Source organism: Vanacampus margaritifer, chromosome 20 (genome assembly GCF_051991255.1).
Source record: "Vanacampus margaritifer isolate UIUO_Vmar chromosome 20, RoL_Vmar_1.0, whole genome shotgun sequence".
Lineage (NCBI taxonomy): Eukaryota > Metazoa > Chordata > Actinopteri > Syngnathiformes > Syngnathidae > Vanacampus > Vanacampus margaritifer.
The window spans coordinates 16,376,937-16,402,998 of record NC_135451.1 but is presented as its reverse complement, the minus strand read 5'-3'; the positions used below and the strand labels follow the sequence as shown (position 1 = coordinate 16,402,998).

General features: G+C 42.1%; 2 protein-coding genes across 3 annotated transcripts in view; both read left to right on the top strand.

Moving 5' to 3' along the window:
- Positions 1-22,218, top strand: part of tmx3b (thioredoxin related transmembrane protein 3b) — a 79,823-nt gene extending 57,605 nt beyond the window's left edge. Inside the window, exon 16 of the mRNA XM_077554795.1 lies at positions 21,620-22,218. Within this exon, the coding sequence (XP_077410921.1) occupies positions 21,620-21,688 (69 nt within the window). The 3' untranslated portion in view covers positions 21,689-22,218. The remainder of the gene's footprint in view (positions 1-21,619) is intronic.
- The window catches only part of cdh19 (cadherin 19, type 2), a 123,302-nt gene that overhangs the window by 5,119 nt on the left and 92,121 nt on the right, over positions 1-26,062 (top strand). The window lies entirely within an intron of this gene.

Sequence of the window (26,062 nt, the reverse complement as noted above, 5' to 3'; positions counted from 1 at the left end):
TATTAACCTCTACCTTGACTATCCATCAATTCCTAGATTTATTTGACTATCTTTTCGATGCAACCACTTCCTTTTCTGTTGATCATTTTTTTTACATTCTGTTGAAATGAGTTGTACTTACGACCTAAAATATGGGACGGGCTGCTTCGTCAATCTTAACTTCCCCGGTCACATAATAAGTAACTTGGCTTCTATAGTCTTCCGCGGTGGTCTTGTTCGGTTTTGTCAGATTGACGGCGATGCCGCGATCCGACTTGGCATCAAATCACGAAACGAGCGCGCCCACCTGAGCGTTCCCCGTTGAGCTGATTCCGTTTATCTGCAAGGAGCGGAAGCATTTGTCAACAGACGCAGCCTGTCGCACCCGGCCGGCCGGCCGAGCGGGAAGATAAAGCGTTGGCCTCGGCAGCCTCGGCCCCGCCGACACCAGGTAGCAAATGGATGAACGCGAGCATCCCCGTTTCCATCTCACACTCGTGCATACTAAGTGCGATAAGAGAAATAGTCTTTGTGTGCATTTGCAGTCACGGAGGGAGACGGTTTTAAAAGTTAGGGCTGCAAACTTAATGCTTGTCTGAAGGTCCAGTCAGGCAACAGGAAACAATTCTATTTATTGCTCTGTTGTCGTTTTCTGCCTACTGTTTAAAGGTCTCTTTTATCAACCTAGTGACCAATCTACAGTGCCGACCTACGTTGACCTTAGCCACCAACCTTTCCCTAACTTGATTTACCTTCGGTGTTCTTGTGTATCAATGACTCCACTAATGTGCATTCCGTGCATTTATTCACAAAAATGATGAATGCACGTTGCTGTAACGGCCTTAAATGTCACGAACCACCTCCGGTGTAGTTTTTTTTTTTTTTTTACGCCCAAAAGTGCCCTTGAAAATCTCAATTTGGCAGCGAGGACGACGACAACACCAAACAACTTCTTCATTATTTGACGGAGGGAGCCGCGCCAAGAAGCCGACACATTTTTGGCTGTCATTGAAGAGAGCCAGCCATTTATTTATTACTGCGACGGCGGCGGCTCTTTTTCAGGCCACCGCGCGTCAACAAAACACTTGACACAGAAACGAGCTTCTCATTAGGAACAGACGGGATGCTTTTAACCCCCCCTTAAATGGTTAGTTGTTTGTTGCCATGATTCTTCCGAGTGGTTTTAACCACCACCTGATGGCTCGGAAAACACCCACTTGACATCAATAAAATGAGCCTTTGTTAGCTTTGTGCTAGTTTGAAGTTTTATTGCAAAACGCGTGTCAGAAAAACCTACTCACTAGTAGAGCCATCAAAAAGAATCTTGACAGTTTTAGTGCATAGACAAACTTTTTTGCCAAAGGACGACATTGGATTTTTAACTCATTTGCTCCCAAAAACGTATAAATACTTTCTATTTAAAATGTTTTAAGTGTCCCAAAGACATACTTAAACGTTTTTTAATGTTTTTCTGTATGCTAGAGTATACAGAAGGCTTTGATGCAGCCTCTGAACTGCAGAGAACGGGTGTAGCAATGGTAGTAATTACAATAACGAGCCAGCAGATGGCAGCAGGGCATAAGAGATCAACCAGGGCCATGTTGCAAACAAGCTCATTTACCCACAGTTCTAAACAGATTTGTGAATGATGATGAAATTTAGCGATATTCTAATACGAATTGCTGCAAAACGGAAACATGTTTTTATAGCAACAGAACACAATATTCTACGGGCCTTGCATAATCAGTCAAAATCCAGTAAAGCAGGGGTTTGGGGTAGGGTGTCAAATGTATGCATGCATTTCCCACCCCTGGTGATTAGAAATCGCTTGCCAGGGCACTTTTGACAGAAGTTGTTTTTTCGCGACATTAACGCCAGCGTCCTTCTTCCTGCTCCTCGGCCACGTAAACACAATCAAACTCTCGATAATATCAATAAGGTCTCCCACTGAAAATACAATTTCAAGGTCTGTTTGACGCATAGCGAAGCAATGACGCGTTGTAATTTAAAAGATAACACACTTTGGGCTATTTTTCATTGCTTCTGGAGGACAAGCCTCGATAATTCAGATGCATGCAGGGACAATTTTCGTGCCGTTCGTTTTTGCAGTTAACAGCTAGCTTGGAATAATTTACCATCAAGTATTATGCAAGAATTGGATGTGGCTACCTAGCGAGCTACCACTTCTGAGTAAGCCTTAGCTTGTATATTGTAAAAGGTACACACATAATGACAGAAAACTGCTAGTTAGTTCAACATTAGCCAGACAAGTAAAGATGTTGTTAGCTTGCTAGTTGCTAACAATTAGCATCATGGAAATGGCAAATATTTCTTTTTAATCCTTTACAAAAAATGACATCTTACTGCAGATTGCTGTGAAACTCTTCTTCACATGTGTGTCTTTGTCTGTATTATACTGCCCCCAGGTGGCCAAGTCACACTCACCTAAGTAGGAGCAGCACAATGTACAATGAAATAAAGCAAAAATGACGAAAACTTTATTTTGATTATTCTGATATTTTGATAAAAAACACATTACAACAACGTCTTTTTTTAATGTTTATTTTATGAAATTACTTTGCACATTAGCACGTTAGCATACTGAGAGCACTTACCAATGGTGTGAGCTTTTTTCCAATGACCTTTTCAGTTATTCACCTTCCATTTTTGCACATCACCCTCTGCGCTTTAGCCATCTTTATATTTCAGCCAGCGATATATTTTCCAAATAGACAGATGGCAAAATCCAAAGTGTGTGGGGTTCATCTCAGGAGAGCACAACCCGACATGTTTGCGTCAAGGTACAGGCGTCGAGAAGCGAGCGACGCAAAGCACCTTTGGCCATCGCGGCGGCATTGCGACATAGACGTGGTGTTTTTCCCCATTTCAGCAATATTTGCTGTGTCCGCTGCTCTCGCCTTCATTTTGTCAGCTTGGCAGGGAGGCGACTATTTGTCACGCCGAATAGAAGGGCAGCGGGTCTGATTGAGTGGCCCGTGCCACGAGGGGGGGGGGGGGGGGGCAGCTGGCGGGATTACGACGGATGATATAGTGCGGACAAAGCGAGGGTGCAATTTGAAGGTGCGGGACAGGACGCACTAACCTGTTTTGTGTTTGCTGGCCTGCCCTTCGCCAAAATAACAACTGGATTGACAAGCAATGACACATGTCGGGATTAGAGAAATCATCCCAATATCGTGAATATTGCCTCGGAATTTTAATTCTATTTGTGAGTAATTGAAAACGCAAACACTTTTCAAATCATCTTTTCCCATTGAAATGAATAGAATATACATTAGTTTTGCAATAAATTTTAAAGAACTCGCAATGCTTCTGTTGATATTATTATTATTTAATATTTTATTTATTTGGAAAAAGTGAGGCGCTGTGAATACTTTTCAGTCATAAATTAGAAACTTTTTTCCCCCAATACAGACTAACGAAAAATGGACATAATACAATTTCAAGTTTTTACTTTTAAAAACAACTAGTAGATGTATTTTTTTTGTTTCACAATTTTGGTACTTGCACAGGATAAGAAACAAGAAAACACAAATTTCATTAATATAAAGGACTTTAAAAACGGTATTTTTACCAAATTTTTTTAAAATAAAAATGCAATGAATTTATGTTAATTAATTAATATTTATGATATTTATTATTATTGTAAAAAACAAAATAAAATTTAAAGTGATCATAGTGTTTATATTTATTATTAATTGATTTTTACTTTTAACGAAATTTTGTTTTAAATTGTATGTAGCTATTCCACCACTTTTTATGGACAATATGCACTTTAATTGTTTTTATTTCCTATACTGCAGAATGCCAGTGAACGCGTCCGTCCCACATTGAAAGTGGGCTAACATGAGATTATTTAAGGCTCACGCACTCGCAGGTGCAGTGGGAAAACCGCACTCCCACGTTAGCCGTGGGTGCCCGATGGCCCGCGCCAGCGCAATTAATCCTGACTCTGCGTCCTTCCGGGCCTGCTTAGTCACTCCGGCTCGTTCAGCCCCTAAAATAGTCGCAGTGCGTGAATATTTCAACAGCCTGTCATACATTCGCCTCCGTGCTTGCGTTTCCATTTCCATCTGAAGGCTTCACATCAAATGGAACCGTTGCCGTTTGGAGATTCATGTCGGAATTAGCAACTCGCTAAACAATTAAAGCAGCTTTCAGGGCTGTTTGAAATGAGTCTTTCCAACAAGGGTCGGGCTTTCAAATTCAGGTCGCAAGCCAGGGTTTCAAACATGGCTTTGGGTTTTAAAGTAGTAGTTCAAATCAGGGAGAGGAATCCACGTTGAGAGGAACCAGTTGAGGTGGCTCGGGCATCTCGTTCGGACGCCGTCTTCCGGGCATGTCCCACCGGCGGGAGGCCCCGGGGACGACCCGGGACACGCTGGAGAGACTACGTCTCTCGGCTGGCCTGGGAACGCCTTGGGATCCCGTCGGAGGAGCTGGCTGAAGTGGCTGGGGAGAGGGAAGTCTGGGCTTCCGACCCCGGATAAGCAGTAGATGATGGATAGATGGAGGGTTTCAAATCAGGGTTTGGCCTTCATGTTAGGGTTTCAAGTTAAGCTTTCAAGGCTGGCTTTAGGTTTTAAATTAGGCTACTAAGCCAGGATTTGCCTTTTGAAGTTCGGGTTTTCAAATTAGGACTTGCAGCCAGGCTTAGGGTTTCAAGTTTAGGTTTCAAGCCTGGTTTTAGAGTTTCCGACCAGGGTTACGGTTTTAAGTTAGGTTATTGGTTAAAAAGTAGGGTTTCAACCCATGGTTCGGGTTTCCAATGAGGATTCCGAGCAAGGTTTAATTTGAGGCGTGCTTTCTGATCTCCACTTGTCGTCTGCTGGTTTCGTTTCCTCCCACGTGAAAGAATCTCACAAGATAACGTAGCGCTCGGGAGCAGCTGCGGGCCAACAAAGACGATCACATTTGCATGACCCTCGTTACGCCGCTCGCAATCAGCACGTCTTGGCGACGGGGGAGCGCGCAGGAAGTAAAGTGTCTTTGATAAGATCGGCGCCGGATGACGCGGGAAAGCCATTGAAATTTCCTGAGAGGCTCAGCGGGAGCCGCGACGGGATGCCGAAAGCTTCCGTTAATCCGCGTGGAGCGAGACCGGCCCGCATGAACACCAGGGTGATACGCACGTGTGCCATTTTGGGCTTGTGTAAAAATACATGACAAAGCTCGCTTCCAAAATGCTGTCAAATTATTTTGTATTTTATGCTGAACCCTGGATTTGTTAGGGTGAGGTACCAAGATAAGAGCACAAATTTAAAAAAGTAGTAAATGATCCTTGTTGAAAGCAATGTTTGTCAACTTGTGGTACGAGTACCGGTACCTGGGCTCCCTGTAGTGGTACACGAATCGCCGCCCAAGTACACGTCAGTTGTATTTAACTTTATTAGCACAATACATTTGTTTTAAATTTTTTATTTGGAAAGAGTATGTCCATTTTTGTTGTATGCCGCCTAACCATGTGTAAGGTGATGTGAACGGCCTGATTCCGTTTGATTGGTGAAATGGAGCCGCGTCGGTTCCGTAGTCAGTTTGAATTGGGCATGTTTTGCCAGGCGCTTTAGGCCTTAAAACAGGTAGCTGACATGTTTTAGTACAGTTACACAACAGGGAAAATTCTTTTGTGCGGGTTCACCTTAGTTCATTCTACCCTATTCCCAACTTAAACAACTTTTATGTTTGGGACAAAAGTGAGGGTGTTTTGATTTCATAGAATTCCAAATTGCATTGACTTGAGGGGCTTTCAATTTGTATCCAATTTGTAGTCTTTTATGTAGTATTTGTATGTAGTCCTTTTATGGCCTTTAAATTGCTCCCAACACCACAAAAGGACACTTTATTGTTGACTTAATAGGAAACCTTTCACAAGCGGTTGCCGTGCCGCTCACAATGTTGATAAAAAAAAGCCTGTGATGCGGAAACCCTAATTTGATTGATCTCCTACTGACGAACCTTTGTTGTGTCTCCAGCATGCCACCGACGCAAAGTAGATACTTTCAATAATTCAAAATGCTTGCGGAACACAGGAGACCTGATAGAGTCGTCTCAAGAATGACAAATTCCCCCAGCAACATCAAATAATAATAATAAAAAAAAAAACGGGGAGCGCTCTCTCTCCGCCAAGTAGGTCTGATGTTGTGAAAAATGCATGCTGGGGTTATTAGGAAGTGCTGCGCCACTCGCATCCAAGGAGCAATATTTCATGATTACGTCCTCTAATGGCTGCCTTTAAGGAGCAAAGCCATTATTTATTATTACACGCTCCTCTTTGCAAAGCAGTCCGACTTGCGGCGTGCTCGCTTGGTTTCGCCGCCGGGCCAATCACATTCAAAGTGGCAGCCCGTCTGCATCTGGCGTTTCTCGTCCGCCAGCAGCGATCTGATTGCGAAGCGGCTCCCGTCGGCGCGGGAGGTCCCCGATAAGAGACTGGTGAGCCGATGGCTCTGATTGCGCCCACGTTTGGCCGTCCCGGCGATGCGGAGCCCGTCGTGTGCTCGCGACGGGTCAGGATGAAGAAGCGCAATTGTTACGGCGACGCCATCTGTGAGCGGCAATGATAAGCTCTGCTGCCTATTTTGTCTTGCTAGTCCAAAAATCTAAAATGACACAAAAGATGGAAGCTGAAGGCAAAAATTTGGAGCGGTCTCAGATACGGAGCAAATTGGAGCACTTGGAGTATGAACGTTTTTTTGTGTGTGCAAAATGACCTTCCTTTCGTGTGTACTTCAATTTGTGGGTTCAATTTGTGGTAATAAGGCAAAGCTGGTGTGAAGGAAATGCTCAAATTGGCCACTCAACAAAATGGAAGACTTTTTTTTTGAGTTATTGAGACTAAATTAATCTAAATTACTAATTCATTATTTATTTTAATTTCATTAAAAAAAAAAAATTAATGGATGGATGGATTTTTTAAATATTTTATTTTATATTTATTTGATCATTTATTTATTTTATTTATTCATTCTTTTACCACTAAAAAACTTTTAATGAAGTTTACTAAAACGCGTAAAATTTCTTTGTTTCTTTTCAGGCACGATTTGTTCAGACTTTTTTTGTGCACCTACTCGTGATAGATAAATTGACGATGCTCCAAAGTTAAAAGTGGCTTTTGTGGCTAAATTTTCCCCCCCAAAATTCAAAGCACTATCATTTATTTGTCTGTGAACAATGCGTGGAATTGGCTCACTTGACCGTAAAATGGCCACTTGAGAATTTTTTTGCAGGCCGACTTACAATGAACACGCCTACAAAGTTTCAGGTTGCTAAGTGAAGCTGGCCTTTAAAATTCCCGTTTTTAGGAAAGCCCTCAAAACGCTTATTTATTTCTAAGAATAATGACGACACCGAAACAAAGTCATTTCCGCAAAATGCGTTGCGCCGTAGGACGCCGGCATAATTAGGGTTTGCTTTTGTTGGTTTGTTGGCTCCATTGGCTGTGACGACGTCTGATCTCAGCACGGCCGGTGCCTCCCCCGGGCTTGTTATTGAGCTAATTGCCGTAGCTCGCTTTGTTAGCTGCTCCTGCTTGCGTAGCGACGATCATTTAGAGGCTTCGGCTTCGGGCCAAAGCTTTTAATGGCATGCGGCGGATTTGCAAACACATCAGGGTCAAATGCTAAACGAAATGGAGACACGGCGCTTCAGTGAATGGAAACTGTGATTTTGGGTTGACCGAACAACTACGGCAGTAATCAAAACTCGGAAATACGGTGGTACCCTGACTCATGAGTTGAATTTGTTCCTTGACCATACTTGTAGCTCAAATCACACATATACTTGTAGAATCTTTTTTTTTTTCCAGTTATGGCTCTTATTTTTTATTTTTATTTAAAGCTTTTAAGGAACAACATTAGCTTTTTAGCAATCACTTTGCTCGGATGCATTGTGAGAAAATAAACTAAAATTTGTTACGTTCGCAAGCATTCAGCGCTCTGTGAGATATCGGCCTTCAGATTCGTAAAAAGTTTGGTGCCGTTATTTGACAAAATGGCAACTACCGGCACCTATAATCGGCCCGACGGATAATAGGTCTATCCCTGACAAACCATAGTGGTGTGCCAAAAAATCGATTTTCTTAAGAATCACGATTCTCATTTAGTACGATTCAGAATCGATTTTAAATGTCCTAAAATCGATTTTATTTAAATCATTTTATACTGTCTTCCCTTTGTTTGTGTGTGCCTTTATTGGGAGCGCAGTGCATGTTGTACCCGATTTGGCCACTTAGGGGCAGTGTGGTTCCACGCGGTCTGACACGCTGTTAAGTTGTAGCCACATTAGCAAGTAGAAGGAAAAAGTCTATCAAGTTATTCCAATAAAAGTTGGCTTTTTTGCAGCGTGGAGCCGTTCTTTTGAGTCATAAAAGTGCCGCGAGTAGTGCGCTAATTAGCATTAGCGAGTCAGACTGGAGTAGATCATTACGATTCCTTAAACATCTATGAATTGAAGCAAAAATCATTGTCACTGAAATCATTTTGAATCAAAAATCATTCTCAATCGAAAATCGATGCCGAATCGAATCGAACACCCCAAAATCGGAATCGAATCGAATCGAATCGTGAGACATTCAAAGATTCCCACCCCTAATGGATAACCACTTAGAACGCATTGAGAGGTTGAATAAAAACTAGGAAATGACCAAAATATGTTGGCAGCTGTAAAGAATTGCAGTCAAATAAATGTTAGCTAACAGCTTCTTACCGTACGTAATCCGGCACAATTAAAGTTCGAGCCACGCGAATGAAAGCCGTAACATTTTGGAACAAATTCCGCCTTCGCTCAGTCGTCAACATTCCGAGCGAGCAATGTTTTGCTCTTATCTCGGGCCCTGAATACTGCCAACCCAAAAGGGAAATGTGCTGTCACAGGACACAGGAAAGGTTATGAATATCATTACGCCCCTCGGCAGACCTGCAAAGAAGTTGCTAGCGTCACGCCGGCAAATCAGTCAGCTCGGCTATCCGCGTGTATTGTGCTCACGACAATCGGCGAAGACGGCGCTGGCCACTTGTAACGCTGTAGATAATCAGATACGCGAGCGGCACAATGGGAGGCGGCGCGGGATTAGGCCACTCAGTGAAAACAGAAGGGCTGGTGACAGACACTCGTGACCTTTCATAACGATATGGCGCACAATGAGAAGGCGAACGGAATCATCCAGAGTCATTTCGCTTATCGAAACTTCCTCTTTTCATTTCCTGCCCTCCTTTTTCTCGCCGGCGCTAAACGCGGCTGATGGGTTTGGTGTCATTCACAATCTTAGCACGACAGGCTAATAATGAGAAGCCGTTGAATAATAATGCCGAGAGCGAGTCGGGACATAAAGCTGAGCGGCGAGTGGAAAATATTGAAAATATTCAACGTGTTGGCCCGTTTCCAAGATTGCTCCCGCCTAGTCGCAGTTTACCTTTCACAAATTCACCCTTTTGTGTTTTTTTCTACATAAATTACCCTCACCTGATCCTTTTTTTTAATTTATTTTTTTAATGCCCCAAGTAATAAACCCATGGGTAAGTAGTAATTGGTGTCAAGGAAGTGAGTTGAAGTGCATTGGGGAGAAGTTTAGCCTGGGTTTGTTAGTTAAAGTTACAAAGAGTATTCACCGCATGTGCACTTCCTGTCCTTTGTTAAAATTAATTCATCTCTAAGACATTTTAAGGTTGTACGATAAATTTTAATTAGATTGCAGGGTTTTGGGATCACAGTTGACGTTGCTGATTTTTACCATTTGCGCTAGGGGTGTGGCCGAAATTTTTTTTTCATAAGAATCGTGATTCTCATTTAGTACAATTCAGAATCAATTTTAAATGTCCCCAAAATCGATTTTATATAAATAATTTTATACTGTCTTGCCCTTGTTTGTGTGTGCCTTTATTGGGAGCTCTGTTCATGTTGTACACAATTGGGCCACTTAGGGGCAGTGTGTTTTCGCGCATTCTGATTCACTGTTAAGTTGTAGCCATATTCGAGAGTAGAAGAAAAAAGTCAAGTTATTCCGATAAAAGTTGTTGTACACTTCTGGTTTTCAATCATAAAATGTTTCTTATAACATTATACAGTTCATGTAAGTTAAGTTCTAGTAACCCTGAAGAATAGATGAATTCTATTTCTATTATTTTCAATGGGAAGAAATTGTTTCTGAAAGTCCATAATTATTTGCTAGTAGCGTTGTCAACAGCAAAGTTGTTGGTTTCCTGAAGCAGCGTTGCAGTCGATCCAAAGTTCAAAAACAACAACAGGAGCGCAAAAGGGCCAGTTGGCAAAGATTCTCAAAGACGTCCTGCCGCCGTGTTGGCTGAGAATGTAATTTTGTGCGTGGTGGGCGTCCTATTAATATGGAACACGCAGCAGCCGTATCGTCCGTGAGCTGTCTGCTGACTTGTAATGAAGAAAGCACACAAAGCCAGTCAGACGGGATATTTGCCGGGGAAGATAACTCTCGTCTGGTTACAAAGTCACGACCGTGACGGCCCTTTTTTTTCTTTCTTTTTTTTTTCCAAATCGCTTCATCCTCCTCCAGCACGCCATTCTGTCCTTCAAAGGCATCGTGTCAGAGTGCCGTAATTGCACCGTGACAGGTTTCATTCCTCGTCCCCATCAATCACCCCCCTGTGGAGATGCCGACTAATGTAGCTAAAACCGATCCAACTTAATATAGGTTGACATATGCTAAGCAGTCTAATGTCATTAAATTAAAAAAAATGATTTGCGTTATCAGGGATTTAGCAAAATGCTTTCGTATCATCAGATTCATCCTCAGTTGCTCTGAAACACGCTTTGCCAATACAAATATGCACGTTTATGTCATAGATGTCGTAATACACCATACATTAGTTTTTACATAAGTTACAGTTAAAACAGGCAGTTAGTTTGTCTTTATGTTTTTAGCAAACTAACATTGGCCTTCTCAGGTAACGAACATTAGCAAACATGTTTTAGCTAATGAGCCAACAACAAGATGTCATTCATTTTTAATTGATGATACGTAGGATGTTGTTACGTCATATATGACACATTCCGTTTCCAAAAGCAAAATGGTAACGTTATGCTATAAACGTGAGGCCTAGTTACTATCCAATGCAAGCTAAGGGGCTAGCCTTGTTAGCTTAGCTTGCGTCACGGATAAGTTAGTTAGCACATGGAGTAAATTTTTCTTCATGTTTGCAAACTAATATTAGCCTTCTCAGCTAAAGAACATTAGCATTTTTTAGCTCATGAGCTGACAACAAATGTCATTCATTTTTAATTGATGATACGTAGGATGTTATGTCAAATATGACATAATTCAGTTTCCAAAAGCAAAATGGGAACGTTATGCTACGAATTTGAGGCCTAGTTACTATCCATTGCAAGCTACGAGCTAGCGTTGTTAGCTTAGCTTGCGTCGCAGATAGGTTACAGTGAGCACATGGAGTGAATTTGTCTCCATGTTCACAAACTAACATTAGCCTTCTCAGCTAACGAACATTAACATTTTTTAGCTGATGAGCTGACAACAAGATGTCATTCATTTTTAATTGATGATCCGCAGGATGTTGTTGTGTCATATATCACACATTCAGTTCCCAAAAGCAAAATGATAACGTTATGCTACGAATGTGAGGCCTAGTAGTTACTATCCAACGCAAGCTATGAGGCTAGCCTTGTTAGCTTAGCTTGCGTCCCAGATAGGTTACAGTTAGCACATGTAGTGAATTTGTCTTCATGTTCGCAAACTAACATTAGCCTTCTCAGCTAACGAACATTAACATTTTTTAGCTCATGAGCTGACAACAAGATGTCATTCATTTTTAATTGATGATACGCAGGATGTTGTCATATATGACACATTCAGTTCCCAAAAGCAAAATGGTAACATTATGCAACGAATGTGAGGCCTACAGTAGTAGTTACTATCCAACGCAAGCTACGAGGCTAGCCTTGTTAGCTTAGCTTGCATCGCGGATAAATTAGTTAGCACATGGAGTTAATTTGTCTTCATGATCGCAAACTAACATTAGCATTTTTTTTTAGCTAACGAGCTAACAAGATATCATTCATATATCATTCATTTTTATTAATAATACGTAGGGCGTTGTTATTGTAGGACCACCGACCGTGCCGTAAGGATAATAGCGGCGAAGCTCTTCCTCTCATGTAACGCTGCTTAAACCAAGCACCTCCTTCACAGCCTTGAAGGAGGTCACCCCTCACAAGTGCGGGCGAAAGATAACAGCCTCGGTGATGAAGAGTACACACAATAGCAGTGACCAAGACGTAGTACCCATTACGTCTCGCAGGTTCACAGACGTGCTCCTCCATTCGTTCTATTCTTAGGCCGCCGCTGCCGCCGCTGTGTACAAACGACTTGTCGGCTTCATCTGCGCCAGCATCGGCTCTCTGAGGCTGGGAAAGCGTTTTGTTTCTTATCAAATACCAACAGAGAGAGGGAGGAAAAGTTTGCGGCGATAATATCTCGCTACGGCGGAGCGCAGTGGAAAACTGAATTTAGCAAAGAAGAAGAAGAATAGAAACAATAAATCCGGGAGACTCAATTAGATTTATCTGCAGCAAAGCCAACTTCTTGTTGAAAAACACGTTTTAAAAAAAGAGTCGCAAATCAAATGGTTCTCCAAAAGTTGAAAATAGAACACAAGTTGCTTGTTGGACTTTTCTTGTTTGGCTAATAAACGCTCCGGTAGAAAACTTGAGTCCCCCCCCCCCCCCCCGGCGCTGCTGTGAAACTCAAAAAGAAATGTTGATTTCTTGGACGTGTGCCGTGTACAGTAAGTAACCTTGCAAGTAGCCCGAGTGCTGTGTAGCGGCCATTAAAAACATGAAAAGTGATGATGCAATGGGCTGACATCACAAGATCAGTGGAGGATTTAACGATAAACCCTCAACGGCACGTCGAAAATCCCACATTCGGTACAGTCATTGAACAAACTTTTCTTTTTCAGACACAATGCACTGCAGACAAATCCCACAGTAATACATTTATTTGGGGCAGTTGAAAACACAAAAGGTTATTTTCATTATTAACAATCCAGTTATGAAGTTAAAAACGCAACAATGGCCTTTATTACGGTTTTGGCTCTTATTGGTTTATGATCAACGGAAGTCACAAATTCAATTTTGGGACAGCGTTCATATTGGCGGGAATCACAAGCTAACCAATGATACGATATTGACGCAGTATACAAACGATGTGATAAAAATATTTTTTTTTCAGGTTTTACATGTTGAAGCTGTCTTAGGAATTCCTACTAAAATCTGTTTTCATCGGTCATGACTGTTTGATTAATATTTGATATTTTTGTGTACTGCAAGTGAAAACGCTATGCCAACTTGAAACTTGAAAATTTGTCAAAGCGATTCGATTGTCGTACCTGCGTCCCAAGCTATCGCTGCTAGCATAAAAATAGTCGTCCATCTTGGCGGTCAAAGCAGAATGTTTTTGCAAATTACGACTACCTGTTCCATCCCTGCAGTCAACACTATAAAATGATTATAAATGACTCGGCCGTTGGACGTCAAGCGGGAAGCGCTATCTTGACAAGATGAGTAAAAGCGGCGGCACCTGCTGCATTAATCTTAATCAACTCCTGCGTGTTGTTGTCAAAACGCGTCTTCCCGACGATTATTTGTTTTATTTTTATTGAGGCATCTGCTGTATGCAACCTCGTGTTTTAACGGTGATTTAGGGGAAACATTTTTTTGGTAAGCAACAAGCTCGAGTGTAGTGGACTCAAAGTTGTCTTTTGTTGGTGAGGTGAGGCATATTTAAGATTAAGTGAGGCTTGTGAATGTTGCACATGCTCGTTCAGTCAAAACGCTAAGCAAAAGCTAAGTGTGGCATAACAATCACACATTCTTGTTTGCGGCCTTGCTATTTTCCACACATATCATCATGAGAGTCAATATCGAAGCTGTTGCCTTAAATGACGCTTGTGAAATCACAAAAATTGCTGTCAATGTGTGAAGCATAACAATCACACTCTCATCCATTTGGCCTCTGATTCTCAAGGTACTGTATATTAAGATTATGTGGGCATATATGTGCCTTAACAATTTCACATTTCACAATTTACTTCAAACCTGTGTGGCAGAACAATCACACACTTGTATTTTGACTTGTGATTTTTGATACACATTGTTTTGTGAGTCACGTAACTATGTGCCCAAACAATCCCACTATTATGGAGTCAAAACTGTCTCAAAGCGAAATGTGTCAAAACAATCACCTCGTGAATCTTGAGACGTAATAAGGTGCCGTGAGGCGCAAGTGTGCCCTAACAATTCCTTGTTAACGTGTTTATTTTGCCGTTTTATTCTGAAAGCATATACAAGTTACATGAGTAACACTGTAGGCATGTTTGGCATAACAATCACAGGCTTGTGTGTTTGTGTGTGGCCTCTTGATTCTTGAGGCTTATTAAAATTATGAGTCACATTAAAGCTTTGTGTAGCCTAAATATTACACACTTGTGGAGTCCGTTGCTCTCAGAGCTAGGTATGGCATAACAATCTCACTCCAAATGTGTGTCCTTGTGGTTAACAGGATAGCCACTAATGTGTGACATGTCCTTATTGTCAACAAATATCAAGCATCTACCAAGGAGCTGGATTCTTGCAAGTTTCATTCAAGAATGAGCGACCTTGGTTGAGCCACGGTTGGGAAATGCTTTAGACATTTTTTTTCCTATCAATTTGCAAGTATTTTCTTTGAACACATCGGCGATGCGAAGGTAAAATTCCCCGAGCTTGGTGAAAAGAATCCAATTTGAACAAGAGCGCGACCCAGGCTTTCAACTCGTTCGCCGTACGACGGCCTTTACCTTCACCTACACTGCCACTGGAACCTGCTTGCTAGGAATCGAAAATCAGACTGGGATTAGTTTGCCAATAACAAAATACTGAATTAGAAAAAAAACTGGCAATAAAAAAAGAACATGAATCATATTTTTTAGCCCCATCTTCAAAATGATCCTGGAACATCTTAACTGTTAATTGCGTAACTGTTACTTTGATTTATGAACAAGTTGTCAACGGGTTCACGGAACCGATTTAAGTACGTGAGGTTCAACTGTACTTTCATGGTGGACGTCCTTGTGATGCGCGGATGTTGGAGATGTTTGCTGGAGGCCTGTGACGGCAACAATCTAGCTGGAAACGGGACGCAAGCTCGGATGCTAATCACACAGCTCGTTATGCGTCGCATATAAAAAACACTGAAGCTATTTTAGCTCTCACGCTATCCTGCTTTTGTACGCACAGCCGACCCGTCACGGCCGCATTTCTCCTTTCCACTGTTGACACGCCGCAATCCCTTCGCACAGGTGTTCGCTTCCCTTTCCACACTTTTTTTTCTGTCTGTGGCCAGTTGGCGCGCCGCCGCTCGTGCCCCGCCTCGGCATACTGCGACGATTCGCGACGTTTGGGGGGAAACGGGTTAATGGACTCGTCCCCCCTCCGCGGTTAGTACCGTGATTAATCAAACAGCGGCAGCGCTCCCGACCGTTTACCGAGCCGGCATCTCCTGCCAGATGGCGTCGACGGGACGCGGCGAGCCTAGCCAAATCAAAAGTAGTCTTCCGAGAAGGCGGGATGACTTGCGGGCTCTCGATGGAGGAATAAACGCAGGAGGAGGAGGCGTGCTCCTTTTTATTGTCACGCTGTCTTTGTGGCAAACATGGTGTGCGCTTGGGAACGTGCCATGTTTTTGAGAATGTAAAAAAACGTGTCAACGGAAGATGTGATCATTTGCGCGACCTGTAAATGTCGCAGGATAAAATCGCAGCGGCCTGCCTCCACTACCACAGGGGGCACTGTAACGCCTGTATTCAAAATGCGCGTGCAGTTGAATGTTGTCAGGTTTAACATGTCCACTCTGTCATAGTGATATCATGTCATGTCAAAATGTTTTTATCCAACACACAGCTTGCTAATGGAATCATTTGTTCAAGTGAAGGTCCGCATTGTGCTCATTAACAGCTAACGTTAGCCAAAAATGTCCACCCTGTCATCTGCCTATATTTATTTAGTTTATTTATTTATGTGTATATATATATATATATATATATATATATATATATATATATATATATATATATATATATTTATTAGTGAAGGGAAAGTGAAGCTTCCATTATTTTTTTATAAAAATATCACAAGTGCTTCATGAAGCTTCAATTATCCATCACAGTTTTTTCTCCCAATGCTTCATAAATTTTTTAACTTTGAGTCCTGAGGCACATTACTACCTTGTAGCCTTTTTGTAGGAGGTCCAGAGCATAATTTGTCCAATATTTGTAGTTTGAATGATTTATAATCCAAAATCAAACAGCAACAAGTGAGTGTGGAGAAAAGGCAGTCGAGCGGCCACGCACAAGTCCGTCCGTCTGCCCGTTCCGTCCATGTGGAGTTTTGCTGGGAAAAGCAACATTTTGTTTTCGAGTGCACACCAATCAGTCCCGAACAAGTTCAAAGTCAAGCGACTTGTCGTGTTTTTCTGACTCGCACCGCGCCAGCGTCGGGAAGGCGCCTCCGTTCCGGGATGGTCTTTGTTCTGACAGCCGGAGGTGACGCAAGCGGCGCCTCCGCCGAGCTAAATCTCCAGGATGAAAGCGCCACGGATGCTCGAGTCACCCCGTTTGGAGTGGGAGGCTCAAAGTCAACACTCGTGAAGGGGGCGCTAATGAGCTCGACGAGTGGCCCTCCAGAGGCCGGCGCCGAGGACAATTAGCGGGTTGCCCACTCCACACCGAGTTGTTTTCCTTCTTGACGTTTCCTTGAGAGGAGCCACCAAGGATGTTGTTCAACATCTTATTTTGTTTCGAATCCAGGTCGTAGGTTAGTTTGTTCATTTACAGATAATCCTCGACACAACATGAAGAACATTGAAGTCCTTGTGAAGTGAACATAAATTTCTTGTAAATTAAAAAAAAAAAGTATATAAAATGAGGCTACAAACCATTCCTCGCTCAACTGGCAATCAAATACAACTTTTACAACCCGGAAAAATGCTAACTATTTGATTCCCGGTTTTGCTATTCAATGTGCATTGATGAGGCGCAAAATGCAAATTTGGCTTCACAAACTGTGTTGCGGAGCCACTTATTACAAGCTTTGCCGTTGATTTTAAACAACAACCCCAAAATTGTCCTCTCCAGCTAGCCTAGCGCGCTAATGACATTGATGAATAAATGATTACAAAAAGCATGTGTACTTCTACGACACACACACACGCACGCTAGGTGTTACTGCCGATGTTAGCCACATCGCTAACAACACAATTCCATCGTGCTGACATTAAAACTGAGCGAGAAAATGCGATTTTAATGTGAAATTCTTCAACAAGGTGACCACAGGGTCACTTCGCAGCCTTCCTGCATGGACACTTCCTGAGTAAGAAATGCTAATAAGTGGTGCTAAATGTTTGATATTTGCCGAACATGTTTGACACGCTGACGCTATGTTACAGCATGCTAATGTAACAATGCTGTCGGAATAATTGAAACACTAGAGCAATATATGGCCTTTGAATAAATGTTTAGCTTATAAGAGTAGCTAATAACAATGCCAGTATTCAAAGCAAATTTTGTTTGTTTGTTTTCCACTTCCACCAAATGTTTTAACTACTACCACAGTAGTTTGAATGATTATTATTACCGTAACGTCTATGCTAATTTCCGTAAAACCCACGGATGGTGTCTTGCAATCTGTATTAGCACCAAGATAGCCGACTTTGATTGGCTAACATTAAACCAGTTGGTGAAACGTTTTGTATTTTAAACAATGTTTAACTCTCTTTTGTTTCATGTGTCAATCTTCCCGTATATTTCAACTGCGAGTGACAAATAAGTTAATAATCTTTTTTTGCGCGAGCAATATAAAGAGAGTGAATGATGACAAAACTGCGTTTTATAAGCATAATTGTGTTTGAATAAAAACTCATTCTCTGCCACTGACGACTATTAAATGAAGACATTCATTTCTTGCTTTTGTTGCTTTGACCTTCGGTCAACTCGTAGGGAGTTTTTTTTTCCCCCCCCCACAAAGCGCGTTCTTGAGCTTCCGACTGAATTAGCCGCAAAAAAAAAAAAAAGGAAAAAGAACCGTCCCAAAGCGTCCTTCTACGGTCATGAAAAATAAAAGAGATACAACACCCCCGCGTAGGGGAAGGCTTTCAACCCCTTGCTCTGCCTGCCACTTGAATATTTCATGGCCGCTTCGACTTATTTGAGTGGGAATAATTGATCTGGAAGGAGGGCTGCCACGCACAAAAGCATCGCTTCTCCAAAGACCCGACCGGCGAGGAAAGCCAGTCATTGTTGTTTGCTGAAGAGCATCTAAATAACAGTATTAGCAATATGCCCGTGCGCTTGTGAAAAAGACGCTTCTATATTTAACTCTGTTTTTTTGGGCCTCATCTACAGTATTGCAATATAACATGACAAAAAACTGCTATATTTGGGCTTATTTTTCCAGCGGGGTGTAAAAATTGATTCTTTCGCCGGCGGTTGAAAGAATTCAAAGGAAGTCCTGCCGAGGCTTAACGATTAGCAGCGTAACGAGAACGTCTGTAAGGCTTTTACGGCGAAATCCAATGACCCCAGAGAGCGAGGGAGAAATGGCTCCAATGGCTCGCCCCAGTCCAGCGCAGATTTCCACCAAAGCCAAACATTTGTACTCGGGATCAAGACCAATCAAACAATCACTGAGTACTAGTGCTCAGGAAGAAAATAAAAAAAGTCCCCGCGGCTATTTTTACGGATCAACATGATAACATGGTACACATGTCCACAATAGCAGAAAGCATGGAAAATAAAAATCAGAAAGCTATAATTCGTCTTTGACTGCCGGACAAACAACTCTAACATGGCCACTTCACTCTAAATGGTCAGAATTGATTGGTCTTTTTGGGCATGGATTCTTGCGATAGACATGCCTACCAAATGTTTACTACAAATGTCTTTGGGGGCTTAACTCATTCACTCCTAGCAATTTTCACTGAAGCAAGCCCCTTCGCTCCCGGCTATTTTACTAGATTTTGACAGATTTTGCAAGGCCCACAGAATATTGTGTTCTATTGCTATAAAACATGGAACCTACCAAAAGAAAGATTAGAGTCTCTTATTTCATCAGGAAAAAAAAAGTATGTTTCTATCTGTTTCCGTTTTGTAGCAATTAACGTTATAATACAGCTAAGTTTCATCATAATTCATAAATCTGTTTAAAACAGTGGGGAAAAGAGCGTGTTGCAAAATGGCCCTGGCTGATCTCTTATACTCTTCTATACTGCTATAATAACTACCATTGCTTTAAGCCACCTCTGCATCAAAGCCTTCTGTATGCTCTAGCATAAAAAACGTATAAATATGTCTTTGGGGGCATGGTAATATTTAAAAGAACGTTTTTATACGTTTTGGGGAGCAAATGAGTTAAAAGATTCTCCTCTTCAATCTCTTCTTGATTGATATGTCAACTACATTTCATTTTTTTTTTTGGTGCAAACAATTCCTCCAGCTACTACATAGCCATTTTTTTAACACTGTTTTTGAAGATGGGAAATCCCTTAAAATGTCCATTTATCCGGTCTTGTGTGTGTCTGATAGCAGGTAGCTCCTCCACCCAATAGCAGGTCAAGAGCAATAAAGTCAAAAGGGCAATTTTTTTTCCCGGTGACATTTGAAATCCCATTTTAGTGATTATGGCCGATGCGGCCGCTTGGATCCAGCCAATCATTCCTGCCTTGGGGGAGGTGGGCGGTCAGCGTAGCGGCTCAGAGGATCAATGAACTTCATCAGGAAGCGAGTTAAGCCCAAAAACAATTGTTGGATGCGCAGCGATACGTGGTGATGGATTGGCTCCGCTGGCCGGCCACCAATCTGGGAGATATCGGAGACGGGGATGGAATTAGAGCGGCAGACGTGGATCGATGCCGCGGCGTTGCTATCTGCGCCCGCGTTGTTCAAATGAATAGTCCGACATGGCCGCCTGGCGCTGGAACTCAATCTCTGGCATTACGGGTGTATAGTTTTACACCTCCGCTTCCAGCCCAAGTGAACGATTGTAACCCGATCAAGCGAACGGCACCTCGATGGAGGCTGCGATGGTGTGCTCGGCGGCTTTGGATAAAAGCACTTTGCAACCTCTTCTGTTGCCTATTGAAAGCACATTAAAGCTCATTTATGATCCCAGGACGCACCATACTAGAAGTGTGCGTTTTTTAACGACCATAAATGTCACGGCGGGCCCTCGTGCGTCCTAGCGTCAGCAATTCAACCGTGAAAGGCCGCCATCCTCAATCTAAAATTTCCCTTCATTTGAAATAAAAGACAAACATGTTAGCGATGCTAACATCTCTTGCATCCGGTTATTCTTTGAAACCCTTCCGATATGTAAAAAAAGAAAACGTGACTATTGTTGAAAAGGCGACCACACACATTTGTTCATCAGCGTAAAGGTCCCTGACCTTTACACTTGATTGCATCTGCTGTTGTTGGCTTAGCAATTCGTGCATCGCATTGTGCTGCTTTGAATGAAAATGTATTTTTGGTATGAAAAAGAAGGCAACAATCGTCTTATTACTAAAAAGAAGACCGATATTTTCCTGCAACATATAAACGTCAGTCCAATGTTTGCTTGAGCAATTAATCCGTCAAAGTCAACCAATGAATCAAAATCTTCCCCCCCAAAAAAAGAAAAAAAATAAGAAGACATAACACCGTTATATCATTATATGTATATAAATTAGGGGAGTCAGGCGGTTAATTTTTTTTAGCGTAATTAATTGCATGACTTCAATAGCTCACTAATAACTCACGATTAATCACAAATTTTATATCTGTTCTAAATGTACAATGAAATGCATAATAAAATAGGTTTCATACTCTTGTTAACATCAAAGTGGAAAATGGATTGTAATCATAATTAATCGCATGACTTTAATAGTTAACTCACAATTAATCGCAAATTTTATGTCTGTTCTAAATGGACAGTAAAATATTTTTTCAAAGTTTTCATACTCTTGTTAACATAAAAGTGAAAAAAAATGTTAAACAAATAGACATATGGCTGCATCTTTTAGTCATTGATACAGTCATTTCATAATAATTAAAAAAAAAATTAAAATTAAAAAGCTGTACTGTGTGATATTGAGTTGTGTTGAGGTCATTTTTCTGCCACTAGGTGGCATAATTGCATTTGTAAGGCGGGGTGACAGCTCACAGCATTTTTCTTTTCATATTAAGAGTTATCTAATCTTTAATATAAAGTAACTTGTGAAATTCTGCACATTTTTAAAATTGTAAATACAACTTGACTCCAGTCTCCACAAATATATGCATTATTATCACGTTTTTTTTTTTATTGCTTTTGACGTGGACGTGCCGGCTGCGTTCAAACTTTCCAAGCAAGGGGCGGAAATTAAACGCACGTTAAAAAAAATGAGTGGCATTAAAGGACCTGTAACTCAAAATTAGCACACAAATTTTGACACCCCTAACAAAAATGATTATTATTAACACTACTGATTTTCCCGAGATCGGATTGCCGACCAACCGTCTCTTCAAATGTTCTCCGTATAAACCCTGACCGGCCAGGTAACAAAATCTATGCTGGTTTGTCTTTACAGCCATCAAGACACACCAGCGATTGTGTTCTCCGTGTCGAACAGCATGTCCGTGAAAAGCAATCAAAATAGACGTCAACGTTGCCGGCAACGTGTCACCTTACATCAGCCCCGCAGCCCGTCTATCCAGTCGCCTCAGGTGGAGAAAATGCTGATGCGGACGTGTTTCTCTCTCTCTCTCTCTCTCTCTCCGCCATCTACTCATCGTTGCGTTGCGTTCCGCTTCTCTTGTCCGCCGCATCAACTCGACGGGCCTGAGCGGATCCCTGCGTCTCCTCGGAGCGTGTGCTGTTCACCCAACGGGAAAACAAAAATCCATACACTTTGAAGGTCAGGAGCGAGAGAGCGGAGGCCGCGCCAGAAAATGGATGTGTCGCAAGGACCGGTGCGCTGACCCGCAAATGTGACGGATCCGTGTCTTTTGTGCGGGGACGCTGGAGTGGTGCACTCAAGAACAAAACCTCCTCATTGTTGAACAAAAATGAGAAAGCAGAACGTTTGAGGACTAATTGACCTCGAAGTAACGTACTTCAATATGAATAATATTGCTATTGGGACGTACGACTGTAATTGGCTCGGCCCACTAATAGCGAAAATCTACGAATAATTGATAGCCATCGTAAATCTATTAGAAAAAAGAAAAATGTATACGATAAATAATACAGGGATGTGATTTTTCCGCTAATTCGCGGAATTCCGCTTTTTTTTATCCCCCCCCCCAAAAAAAAAAATCGATTTTTTTTTTTTTTTTTTAGTAGTTCATTGTGTATGCACATGACTCCGACAGATAACATCTTCTGCTATAACAAAGACATTTGTGGTATGCTCTAATATGAGTTACTTTTCATTTGGTCATGATATAATTATTTGTTCATGCTCCCCCGCCACCCCCCCCCCCCCCCCACTGGGCACTGCCCTGGACCTAGCTGGGTGCCAGCGGCCCCCAGACCCCCGGCTAAATTTTCAGATAATTTCACTTTGGTCAAATTTTCAGATAATTTCACTTTGGTCAAATCACATCCCTGATAATAGGGGTGTCGGGCGATTACAAATTTGAATTGTAATTAATCGCATGACTTCAACTATCAATTAATCACACATTTTATATCTGTTCTAAATGTACAATAAACTGTACAATAAAATATTTAAATAAAAAAACTGGTTTGATATTGATTTCTGTTGACGTCATTTTTCTGCCATTAGATGGCATAATTGCATTTGTAAGACATTGATTCTTTCCATATTAACAGCTATCTAATCATGAAGTAACTTGGGAAATTTGGCACATTTTTAAAATTGCAAATTCAACTTGACTCCAGTCTCCACAAATATATTGCATTATTATGACTTTTATTACTGCAAAATTTTGAAGTGTCTGCTGCTTTGCAACTGAAATTTTCCCAGTACATGCTTTGCAAGTCATTAATCGCTCATAAAAAAAAAATGGTGGCATTTTAAAAGAACTATTAATTAATGCACAAATTTGGACACCTCTAATATATAATGTATATGAATGTCATCCACGTTGTAGGATTATAAGTATGTTTTTGATCACATTTTCCTTCATGCAAATAAATCCCGTTAAATGTGTTTTTTTTTTTAGAGGGCCTGGCGTGACTGGACTCAAGTCTGAGGCCGTCAGTCAGTTTGTTTATCTCATGATTCTTTCATCGGCGCCGCAGCCTTTTTAAGGCCAACAGATAAATCCATTCCACTCTTGCTTTGCTTCTCTTTTTTTTTAGGGGGGGGGGGGGCTGGCAGACCGCCTGCGTCGTTATGCTCTTTTGTCTTTTTTGTGATGACTGTGCAATAACGAGGCTAAGTGCCCTTTACTAACCCCCCCCCCCCCCAACCACACCCCCACCCTCCCAGTGCTGCTGTTCCATATTTTCATTCAACATTTATCATAGCCTGTGTGTCCTCATTGCTATTAGCTTTGTCGCTAAGCGCCCCTCACCGTTGCCAAGAGCGATCGTCTCGCGCGCTAACGAGCAGTGGTTGTTGGCACGTGATTACAGGTTTGGAAATATCAAGGAAACCTGCGGGGGGCGCACGTCCCGGCGTACGTTTACTAGCACGTGCCTGCTGAACCTGTTTATTGTTCTTTCACAAAAATCTCAAAATAAAATAAAAGACCGGTCGTGTTAGCTGCCAAACTGCTCCTACCACCGTACGGCGCTTGTATCTCAAGTTGGAGCTCTCAATTCAAAGCAAAGCAAAAACAGCTGATCATCGGCTTGTATCTCGAATTTAGCAACGGGACTGTTCCGTTCATCAATCAGATTTAATTGTCATGCTTTTTAATTGAAATTATTCATGTTTTGTCATGTTTTTAGATAAACGTTGATTCTGTAAGAATTAGAAGACATTTTTTTCCCTCAAGTTGCAACATTATGGTGCCACATACCCGACCTTATTGTGCAAACTTTAACTCTTAATTCATGCTCATTGAAAAACTTCTGACTCACATAAACACGACCGAGTCAATATTCTGCGGTGGCTTTTTCCTTTTTTGGGTTGTATTTTTCTCTTGAGCCTAAAATGAAAACATGAAAAATGAGGCCTTTATTTGTGCCCGATTAAAAAGCAAAGAACAAAAAGAATCCATCACTTTTTCATGTTTTCAAATTTTTTGATTGCCAATTGAAGATGGAACGTAACTAATGATACACAGCCTGCTGCCGTCTGGCTGCGGTTCCGTTCATCAGTCGGCATGCGGCACCCGCACGACGCTCGCTTGGCCAGGGGTGCGAGTGACTGGCACCGACGACAACAACAACAACAACACGCCTCTGAAGCGCTGAGACCCGAATGGCATCGATCTCAGAGTTTCAATAACAACAAACCTGCAAAATCAATGAGGCAACTGCTACACTGCAGCATCTTAATAGCGGACAGGAGACGCCACGACTGCAAAACAAAAGACATTCGGATCTCATGACATTTAAAAGGCGGAATCGTCCACTCCTATCCGTTAAAGAGAAAAACCTGACAAACGGTTTTCCTAAATTAACTCCAATCACGATCCGGTATTGTTTTGTTTTCGTGGCGAAACAGAAGAAGCAGCGTAGATTGAAGACATTCTGTGCCGGATGTAGCAAAGCGGCCCCAGGACATAACTAATGAAAATCAGGCATTTTTTGTTTTGGTGGTCCAGGAGAAGTAACCGACTCCGCACTGATTAAAGAAACTCTTTGTCAGATGCATTGAATAAGAGCTAAGACAAAACGTATGAAAAGTAGTCGGACAGAAGGAAGTGATTCTGGACCGATTCAAGATGCGTCAGATGTAGCAAAGCAGCCCCAGGACACAAGTGATTAAAATCAGGAACGTCTTTATACAAACACTTGTGCAACTCTCAACTGGTTTTGCTCGACTCCTCGTCTCAGGTTTGAAGGGTTCGTTTTCAGTTTCTTCCACGGATCTTGCAGAAGGTTTCAAACCGACAATAAACAGATTCAATTATCAATAATTACAAAAGCAAACTCATACGACGTCAGCGCATGGCACAGTCGCTTTCCTCTTCTTCTTCTTTTTAATTTACTGGTGGATCACATCATGGTGTATAGCGCCACCTACAGCGGCGGAGTCCCCTCTCAATATTCGCCAAAGAAGAACAGATGGAAACGGGCATAAGTCGCATGTCCGTTTTGCGCATTTTCACAATTTTACAATTTTATTTTTTTTTCAAAACAACTGACTCATGTTGCACCTATTGGAGGATAACTGTTACCAGGGATAATATTCAGAGCCTACGCTGAGACGGTGTTGGACGTTTAGTGCAGGACGGCGGCCAAGCGGCCAAATCACAGCCTCAGCAGCGAGACGCGCGCGCACACACGTGTCGACGACATCACAGCCTTCAAGGCCTCGCGAGCCGCGGCGGCGCTCTGCTTTGGATGTGAACGTGTTCGAGAGCGCGTGTGTGTATGTGTGGTTGCTTCAGTCATGCGCAGCTTGGCAGCGATACGCGGCTCAACAACTGGCAGCGCGCGGAGCCAGCTGCGAGCGTGCGGCTGGTGATAAGCATCCAGGCCGTCGGTAGGGAACGGTGGCGACAGAGCGGGGCCGCGAGGGATTGATGCTTTTGCGGTGACCGGGCGTGAAAACGCGAGTGTTTCCATCGCCAGCATTCAAGCTCCATTTGCGTTGTTCATGTGCTTATACGAATGGCTGAGCAAACACGACAACACGGACGCTCACTATTGTGGTTTTGCTCCGGAGACCACCTAAAATGGCTGACTTCCTGTTTCAGGCATAGGTCCTTGAGACTTCTTTTGTGCGTGTTATGATAGTTGCGTATATCTATCAGAGAAACTGGTGTTTTCAAACTTTGAATTTGGCCCTCAAACACTTTTTCTTGGCAAATCCTCCCAAGCAAAATGGCCGACTTTCTATTCATTTCTGTGCGTCGTTAAAACATTTTCATATATTTTGTTATGATTG